This window comes from Myxine glutinosa, chromosome 13, assembly GCF_964187855.1.
Source record: "Myxine glutinosa chromosome 13, kmMyxGlut1.1, whole genome shotgun sequence".
NCBI lineage: Eukaryota > Metazoa > Chordata > Myxini > Myxiniformes > Myxinidae > Myxine > Myxine glutinosa.
The window spans coordinates 77,767,335-77,777,740 of NC_136273.1; the positions used below are offsets into that span (position 1 = coordinate 77,767,335).

General features: G+C 43.8%; 1 protein-coding gene across 1 annotated transcript in view; it reads left to right on the top strand.

Annotated features, from left to right (window-relative positions):
• The window catches only part of IFT52 (intraflagellar transport 52), a 42,811-nt gene that overhangs the window by 22,893 nt on the left and 9,512 nt on the right, over positions 1-10,406 (top strand). The window contains exons 11-12 of the mRNA XM_078767678.1: positions 5,924-6,078; positions 6,302-6,389. Coding sequence (XP_078623804.1) covers positions 5,924-6,078; positions 6,302-6,389 — 243 coding nt within the window. The remainder of the gene's footprint in view (positions 1-5,923; positions 6,079-6,301; positions 6,390-10,406) is intronic.

The following is a 10,406-nucleotide window of genomic DNA, read 5'->3' on the forward strand; positions in this document are numbered from 1 at the left end:
TGGTTTACCTCTCAATAATTTTAGAATATTTGCTTTTCAAATAATGCCTATCTTCTTCTTATTCTTTTTCTTCTTACATATACAGCACTGGACTATGGGGGATTTGGGGGAGCATCATTTGCTGCGGGTGCGGCTGTACCACTGATGCAACGAACACCCTCTGTAGGTTAGAGAAGGAATTTGTAAGTAGTTCATGGTGCCGCCTACCTTTGGCAAGGGATCATTAGCATCCACCAACTAATACCGACAGACAGGATGCTCCGTTTAATGTCCATCCTAGGGACGGCACATACGTTGATGAATCACCCTGCCTGTGAAACACAGGGATGATAGTTTATAGCTCCGTCGGGATTCAAACCCAGACTAGACAGCTTGGAGGTGAGTGTGCGTACCTCTAGGCCATCCTGCCAGCCCAATGCCTCTACATATATGCACGTACTGTATATTATAGAATGTATAGAACCATCTTTAGAGGCCATTTTTCCCCGCAGAGCAGGGGTTGGCCTTTTTCGGGCACCATAGTCCCCTTTTTGAAGCAATGTTTTATGGCCGAATGCTCTTCCTGCCGCCAACCATGTTGGTCGCCTCTTGCGACACACAGTGAATTACCAGTGAACTGGTACTCAATTTGCCTACCTCGGAAGGATGACAGGCTGAGTCAACCCCCCTGGTGTTAATTCAGCGATCGACCGGGTTTCAAACCATACTATAGAATGTATACAAAATATTTTTGTTTTTGTAAGGAATCGAACAAGTATCCCAACATTTACATAGGCCACAGTTTCATACGTAGAATGGAAAACTAGTCTTGAATGTGAACGCTCGTCTCTTTTTGTTGCAACGAAGGGCTAATGCTCAAAATGTCAGCTTCCTGTTGCTTCCAACCATACATTTATGAACACTCTGTTGATTTCATCGATTGCTCTAGTTTCATTACACTTCTTTGCTTGAAAAAGCATTCATTTTAGAGTAACCATTGAAACTATGATTTGATGGGAGTGATCTGACTATGCCCTATGGCATCAATCTTGTGCAGTACCTTCAGAAAGTATTCATACATCTTGACTTTTTTCTCATTTTGTTGTGCTACAGCCTGAATTTTAAATTGATTGAATTGAGATTTTTTTGACAATGATATACACATAATACCCCATAATGTCAAAGTGGAACTTTTGTTTTAGAATTTTTTTACAAAATAATTGAAAATGAAAAGCTGAAATGTCTTGAGTGAATAAGTATTCAACCCCTTGAGTCAACGCTCCAAATTGAGCTCAGGTGCATCTCATTTCCTTTGATCATCTTTGAGATGTCTCTACAACTTGATTGGAGTCCACCTGTGGCCTATTCAATTGATTGGACATGATATAGAAAGAAACACACCTTTCTAAATGAGGCCCCACAGTTGACAGTGCATAACAGAGGAGAAACTCCACCATGAAGACTCTTCCTAGATCTGGCCGTCTAACCAAACTGAGCAACCGGGCAAGATGGACCTTGGTCACGTAGGTGACCAAGAACCGAATGACCACCCTGACAGAACTATATAGTTCCTTGGCTTAGATGGGAGAACCTGCCGGAAGGACAACAGTCTCTACAGCCCTTCACAAATCTAGGCTTTATGGGAGAGTGGTCAGACGGAAGCCACTCCTGAGAAAAAGGCACATGACAGCACACCTGGATTTTGTAAAAAGGCACGAGAAAGACCGAGAGCATAAGGCAAAATATTCTGTGGTCTGATGAGCCAAAAATTTAACTCTTTGCCCTGAATGCAAAGCGCTACGTCTGATGAAAACCGAGCCCAGCTCATCACCCATCTAACATCATCCCTACCGAGAAGCATGGTGGTGGCAGCAACATGCTATGGGGATGCTTTTCAGCGGCAGGGACTGGGAGACTTGTTAGGATGGAGGGATTAATGAATGGAGCCAAATACAGGCAAATCCTTGAGGAGAACCTGCTACAAAGTGCAAAAGACCTGAGACTGCGGCAAACATTTACGTTCCGACAGGCCAATGAACCCAAACATAAAGCCAAAGCAACACTGGAATGGCTTCAGAACAAGAACGTGAAAGTCCTTGAGTGGCCCAGCCAAAGCCCAGACTTGAATCCCATTGAGAATCTGTGGAAAGACTTGAAGATTGCTGTTCACCGACGCTCCTCATCCAGCTTGACAGAACTTGAGCAAATCTGCGAAGAAGAATTTGAGAAACTCCCCAAATCTAGATGTGCAAAGCTGATACAGATATATCCAAGGATACTCAAAGCTGTAATCGTTGCCAGAGGCCCTTCTATGTATTAACTCAGGGGGTCGAATACTTATGTAAATGAAATATTTCTGTATTGTACACTGCTCCTTTCCTATGCCATCTACAGGTGCGGCATGACGTCATTGCCGGGCACCGAAGGGGGCCCTGGTAATGACGCGCGCTGAAAGGCAGTACTCAGTTTTCACTCTGGTTTCTTTCTTGTTTGTTTGTCTGTTTGTCCGGGTGATATCTCAGTCATCCTTTGAGCTTGGAAGCTGAAATTGTGGCACAATAGTGAGCACGTGCTTTGGCAAAAACGGTATTTTTTGTCTTTTGATTAATCAATTCATTGATTAGTTATTTAATTATTATCGATTAATGAAGGATTTATTTATTTCCTTTCTCCTCTCGGCATTATCACAGGCACGTTTTGAGTTAGGAAGCTGATACTTGGACACGACAGTGACCAAGTGTTTTGGCTATAAGTGCTACATATATTTGGCTATAATTTTTCATTTGTTGCTTGATCAATTAATTGATTAATGACTTAGTTATTTAATTTTTTTTAAAGTCACAGCTTCGGATGCATTGGTGGTGGGTTATGTATTCTATTAGCCAATTGATTAATTATTTCATTATCTTATGATTATTATTTATTATTTTCATTATTAATCATTTCTTTATTTTCTTTCTCATCTGGGCAATATCTCAGGCACCTTTTAAGCTAGGTAGCTAATATTTTGACACGACAGTGACCAAGTGATGTGGCTTTAAAGGATATTTTTGATTTACTGATTAATCAATTAATCGATGAATTATTTATTGATTAATAAATTAATTATTTCATTTTTTCGATTAATGACTTATTTAATTACTTTTCAAAAAGTTACAGCTCTGGATGAAGCACTGTTGGTTTAGGTATGATATTAGCCAATTGATTAAGAAAATATTATATGATCATTATTTGTTGATTTTTAATTATGCAATTAATCAATCCATTATTGTACACCACTCCCTCCCAATACAGTCTCTATGAGCTGCACGGCGGTATCGCCGGGCGCCTAAGGTGCCCCGGGAATGCCGCGCTGGAGGATACTTATTTATTTGGCATGGGGGCGGTGTACTTTGAATGTATCTGTACTTGTTTCATTTTTTATTATTTTGTAAACATTTCTAAAAAAAAGTCCACTTTGACATTATGGGTTATTATGTGTAGATTAGTGACAAAGATTCTCAATTTAATCCATTTTACATTTAGGCTGAAACCCCCAAAAAAAAAAAAGAAGTCAAGTGGTATAAATACTTTCTGACGGTATTGCACCAACTGCTTTATCATTCTGTAAGCACTTTCAGAAGATCAAAAGTGAGGTTTATTGTAGCTAACCATGTATTTAGCCCGTCTCCTGCACAGCGGGAGATGGGGTTTTGCAATCACTTCTGTGTCTGTCTGTTTGTGTGTCTGTCCAGGCTGTAACTTTTATACCATTTGAGCTTTGTCATCAAATTTTCAAAAAACCTTTATTATGAGAATTATGGAAAAGACAAATTAATAATTTGGTCAAAAGGTCAAAGGCACTTACATTCGTCGATTTTCATCCAACTAGCAACGGTACCCGCCCTACGGGCGGGGCTTCAATTGGGAGGCCCAAATGAAAAGGTAAAATATCAGAAATTGAAGGCTTTTTTTATTTTAAACGATTCATCTAAACATCCGTCAAATCATATTACACGCAAATCATCAAAATCTAAACAGTATCTTACTATAATTCACCAAATGTCCCACAGTGATCGATACACTATGATCGTGATCGTGAATCGTGATCGATAATCGTGTTCACAATCGCTATGTCGTATGTACTCCCGATACGTGTTTCCTTCAGTTGAAATGGGTTAGAATTCTCTCCAGCAGGGATTCAACCCGTGTCCTTATAAAAGGTCTTTGTCCGAGGTCACCGAGTTCGATCGCTGCAGCTGTGCAGCGATCGGTGCAGCCGTTTGTGCGGCACCGGGAAAAACAACATCTTCACAATGAAAACATCGTCACAATGAACGTTATGCGAACACGAATGTTATGCGGGAGTCCAAACTTGAGAATGCTGGAGACCAAAGCTGAAATTGGGAAAATTAATAGCCTATTTTACTCCTGGAGATCCCAGGATTATCCACCCAAAATATTGCTGCGTTCGGTTCAACAGTTTTTACGGTACCTTCGAACGGACAGACAGACGGACGGACATTTGGTGCATTATAGTAAGATTGGCCTGAAATTTTAAGAATTTGCATATTGGGTCATGGAATTGGTTCACCAATGAAAAGATAGAAGCTGATTATTTTTGTTTTTTTATTTCAAAAGGTCAAAGGTCAAGGTTGCATAAACGTCAATCTATCTGATTGACCTGAAATTAAAAATAAATTGCATATTGGGTCACTGAATTGGTTCACCAATCAAAAGCTAGAAGCCGGTTGATTTTGTTGGATCAAAAGGTCAAAGGTCAAGGTTTTATAAAATCGTCAATTTTCAGCCAATTGGCTTGAGCAGCGTTTGCATATTGGGTAACTGAAGCCCATTGCCTTTAAGGTCAAAAGGTCACGATCACGTAAAATCGTAATTATTATTTTTTGGGCTGTTTGCTTCATGTTTAACAATCAGAAGAAGAAGAAGTCATAACAGGTGCGGTTAGTGGCTGGACATAGATACACTTAGTCCTGTATATATAGATTTTATCGCAAATTAGTGATTGCATTTGACTACAAGAAGAACAAATAAGTTGGTGCTTGAATAAATTCGACATTAGAAGCACTGATACTAAAACAGAAACTGTCATACTTTGGACACAACATGTGTGCAGAAATTGAAAGTCTGTGGAAGTCCACCATGCTGAGTATGGTTGAGGGAAGAAGAGGAAGAGTCAGACTTTGTATGCACTGGATGGATGGGGTAAAGGTTGTCACCAAGCTGTCTCTGCCAGAGCTTCGGGAAGCAGTGTGGGAGAGGGATGTGTGGAGAAATCTGATCAATCATGAATGTCACCAGAAGTCTGCAACGACTTGACGGAACTAGATAACTAAGTGATTGCATTTGAGAATTTTTTATTTATTATTTATACATGATTAAGGCTTATGGAAGAGATAGAGCAGAATGGAAGGGAACAAAATTGAAAGGGGGAAACACCAACAGCAGAGAAGAAGTGATTGTGAGATCAAGTGGTGGGGGAGAAGGACACATGGGGTGAACAAGCTGAATGAAACACAGCAAGAAGAGAAAGGGGAAAGTGGGAATGAAACAAGAGAAACAAACAAGAAGAGGTTAGGTGGAAGTGGTGGGTCACAATAAGCTGGAAAAAGGGTGTGCTTGGGAATGGGGTCATTTGGGGTAGAAGATATCACGAGTATGGATGGGGATGACCTGAGGTATTGGTGAACAGTTATGTTAAACCCTAGAGGGAAGAATGGGACTTAACACACTGGGGAAGTTCGTTTGACAGGCAAGAGAAAAGAGGAACAAATGAGTAGAGGTGAGGAGTGATCCTTGATATTCGTTGTTTAACACGAAGAGGGTTACGATTGATGAGGAATTAACCAAGTAACATTCAGCATGTTTTGTGTTGCAAGCTTAACTCGATTCATGTGATGATGTTAAACAGTTGATCAAAGGATGAACTGATGTGTCTTGGCAGATTTCAGACTACCATACCCTGCCAGACACTGGTCATATGGCCGAAGATTTTCGGGTATACCTGCAGGAGAACGAGGAGATCCCCCAGGACATCACCTCCCTCTTCGTCATAAAGCATTTCCAGTTTGACAACGAGTCCCTGCCAAGTGTCGTAAAGTTAGTTCTTCACTTTGGCATGAAATGCAAGGTTTTTACTTTCCCTGGTTCACTTCCCTCTGGCAAAGTACTACATATTGAATGAATGACGAGCTCGTGTTTTTGCAACATGTCACTGTGTTTCACAAACGACTTGATGGAGATGCGAGAACTGTTTTCTTTTGTTTATGACTCATTGATGAATATCTGTAAATCTCAGGTTGTTCTGCCTGTATGCCCTCAGAGCCTGTGAAGAGCTGCGTGTTAAATACGAGGCTCTTGAACTGATCCAGCCACAATTTGAGGTGCCTCTGCCTCCTCTACAACCTGCCGTGAGTATTTTAGTTTCACTTTGTAAATAAATAAATACAGAAATTTAGCATCCGGGCATTGGGGATGAAGACGACCTGAATGAGCCCAGTGTGTGAAGCTTCCGACAGGTAAAGGATAGAAAAAAAGGTTTCAAGAATTCATTACAAGTGTAATAGGAACCTGATTGTGACCGTCAAACTTGAAGATATCAGCTTAATAGAAGCACGAAGGATCTTGTGAAAATCTGTTTGAGCTCCCACCCTAAACTTTGGTTTTCATCTGATCTCCCAAGGCTTGTTCTACAGTTGAAGTATGATGTATCTTAGGCTGTAAATAAATCTCGGCGTCTTGTCATTCATAAAGATGGACCCATCTTGCTGATATAGTGAGAAGGCAGTACTGACCTTGTCTTTCTTCATTCCGTTGTGACATATAAAGGGAAGGGAAGACAGATAGGGTGGTGGTTAGAGGTGGGGCAGGGGAGGAGGGAAGGGAGTATCCAAATAGCAGAACAACCCTTACATGTCATGAGGAGTGCACAACTCAATTTATTTATTTATTTATTTTGTATAGAGAATTGAGGTTGGTGTAATAGCGAACACATTGAACATGAAAACATGCACAGACACAAAACATACAATGAAGGGGGGGGGGAGGAAAGGGGGATCAGGGGGGGGGGGAGAGGGAAGCACACAAGCACAACAACAGTAGAGAACAGGGACGTCGGAAGATCTGTGGAAAGGGGAGGACTGGGGAGGAGGAAGAGGTACACGGTATAAAGCAAATTAACACTACTAGGAATTTAACTACCATGAATTTCAGGAAAGAAGTTGGGGTTTGAAAGAGGCGGAATAGGGGTGTTTTAATGGGGGTAGAAAAGATCAAGGTTTTGGATGGGGGAAGACAAGAGATGGTGGTGAACACCTGTTTTAAAGACCTGAAGGGAGGAGAGGGATTGAAGAGAGTGAGGGAGTTTGTTCCAGAGGTGGGAGAAAAGAGGAATGAAAGGGTGAAGGTGAGCAGAGAGTCCTGATTTTGACAGTTTCACCAGAAGAGGGTTGCTGTCAGATCTTGTGTGTCCTGCAGGAATATTTGGGGGACAGAGCACAGACAGAGCAGGGGGAGCAAGGCCGGAGAAGAGTCGGTAGAAGACAGAAAGACCACCTACCTGCCTACGGTGAGAGAGAGAAAGGTGTGAAGCTGAGGTAGGTGTGAGGCAGGAGCACCAGCCCAGAGGGGAGAGCAGTATTTCATTGAGCTGTGGGATGAAAGCTTTGTATGTGGTGAGGAGCTCAGAAGTGCCCAGAAAGGACTTTGCATGACCGATGATGCCCAGTCGGCCACTTTCTAAACTCCCCCCTTGCCCCTCCCCTCCAAATCTCCCCCCTTGCCCCTCACCTCCTAAACTCGCCCCTTGCCCCTCCCCTCATAAACTCCCCCCTCACCCCTCCCCTTCAAAACTCCCCCCCAACCCCTCCCATTCAAATCTCCCCCCCCCCCCCCCCTACCATCCCTCTCCAATTCTCTCCTCTCGCCCCTCCTCAAAGCTGCCTCCTCCCCACTTCGTCTCCCTTCTATCTCATACCTCCACCTCCCCCAACCTTCGACTTTCCTCTGCCCTCCCCCACCTCAAACAACCCCTCACTGTGCCTCATCCCATCACCATCAAACCTTTCATCCTCCTCATCCTCCCCTTTCTTGGAACTCTTCTGCAATCGCTGACACACTAACAACTGCTCTCCCTACCTCCCCCTCTCATCCTTCATCTTACCCTACTCCTCCCCTCCCCTGTCCTGCACCCGATGTTCCCCCTTTCTCCTCATTAACGGTATGGACCTCAAACATCTGGGGCCTTCGCTCAAACCTGATTGATCTCTCCATTCAGGTTGCTTCTGACAATCCAGACTTGATCTGCTTAACAGAAACTTTCCTCCAAGATGTCTCTGATTCCTTAATATCTCTTCCTGGTTACTCCCTCCTCCGGTATGATAGACCTGAGCCTCGTCCTGGTGGTGGGGTGGTTATGTTTATCAAAAACTCTCTTCCTCACTCTCCTTGCACTGACCTTTCTCCACCCCACCCCCAGGAGTACCTCTGGCTACGGCTTCCTCTCCGCTCCCACCTTTTGTTCATATGTGTTCTGTACCGTCCTCCAAACAGTGATGACTCCATTTACATTTCACTGTCTGACAACATGGACCAACTTCTATCAACTCATCCAAACTCTCTCTTCCTCATATGTGGCGACTTCAACTGTCATCATGCCAGCTGGCTGGGTGTGGGTTCCTCCCTCACCAGCCATGGCCCCTCAGCAAAGGACTTCTGCGACTCATTGGGACTGACACAATCTGTCAATTTCCCGACCCAGATCTCAGTCAATGGAGTATCTTCTCTTCCAGACTTGGTTATGACAAACCTCCCTGCAAATGTCTGCTGCTCTTCTTCTGCTCCAATCGGTCCTTCTGATCATGTGCTTGTTAAAGTGGACATCTCTCTCGCCATTCTCAGAGAGCCTCCTCAGCGCCGACGAGTGTGGCATTTCACTCAGGCTGACTGGCATGGTCTGCAAGCAGCCATCAATCATCTGGACTGGTCTCCCATCTCTACTGCCTCTGACATAAATTCTTCCTGGGAATTCTTCCAAAGCAAACTGCTCTCTCTCATGCACAGATTTATCCCATCTCGTCTTCAGTTGTCTTACTTTTCCTCCCGTCCATGGTACACTGAATCTTGTGGTGAGGCAGTTGCCCTGAAACAACTTGCCTTTGCCTCTTGGAAGACAAATCCAACTGAAGGCAATCTCAGTTCCTTCCACCAAGCTCAGAACAAGTGTGTGTCTACCCTCAGGAGTGCCAGGAAGCACTGTCTCTCCACACTCAAAATGAACTCTCAAACCTGTCTCCTTCCTCCAAATCCTGGTGGCATCTGGTCAAATCCGTTTCTGGTCTTTGTTCTCCCTCCATCCCCTCCCTTACCTCAAATGGCGACACAGTTGACACCGCACGTGACAAAGCCGAATGCCTCAACTCTGTGTTTGACTCAAAATCTTTAGTCCCAAACCCATCTCTCTCTGTTCCCACCTTACCCAGTCGAACCCAACTGCTCCTGGACTCTGTGTCCTTCTCTCCTGACAAGGTGGAAAAGTTTTTGTCAAACCTCAACTCTGATTCTGCAACTGGACCAGACGGCATCAGCCCACGGGTCCTAAAATCCTGCTCTGCCGCTCTATCTCACCCTCTCTCTGTTCTTTTCACCCTCTCTTTTGCTCAAGGTCAACTGCCAGCATCTTGGAAATCAGCAAACATTACCGCTTTACACAAAAAATGTGCAAAAACAGATCCTTGCAACGACAGACCAATCAGCCTGCTACCAATTATCAGCAAAGTCATGGAATCCATCATTGCTTCGGATATCAAATCCTTCCTCTTCACCAATGGCTTGATCTCCGATCATCAATTTGGATTCAGACCAGGTCATTCTACTCTGGACATGTTGCTTCTGCTGTCTCAACAATGGATGGAGGTCCTCATTGTCAAACAGGAAATCAGAGCTGTCTCCCCTTGACATATCACGTGCCTTCGATACGGTCTGGCACCCGGCTCTGCTCACCAAACTCTCCTCCTATGGTATCCATGGAAATCTCCACGCATGGCTTGCAGACTTCCTCTCTAGTCGTAGTCAACGTGTGGCCCTGAATGGATTTCTCTCATCTCCCCTTCCTGTTCTGGCTGGAGTTCCCCAAGGTAGTGTTCTGGGCCCTGTGCTTTTTCTGGTCTTCATCAATGATCTCTCCGACTCTCTGGAAAATCCTCTCTATCTCTTTACTGATGACTCCACTCTCTGCCGCTCCATTCCTCATCCCTCAGATCGGCAGTCTGCAGCCTCCTCACTCTGCAGACCTGGACAAAATCACAGACTGGTCAAACAAGTGGAACATGTCTTTCAATCCTGACAAATCTCACACTCTTACTATGTCTCTCCGAAAAGACCGACTGGAAAACCCTCCCATCTACTTTCTCATCAATCTTCTCCAAGAA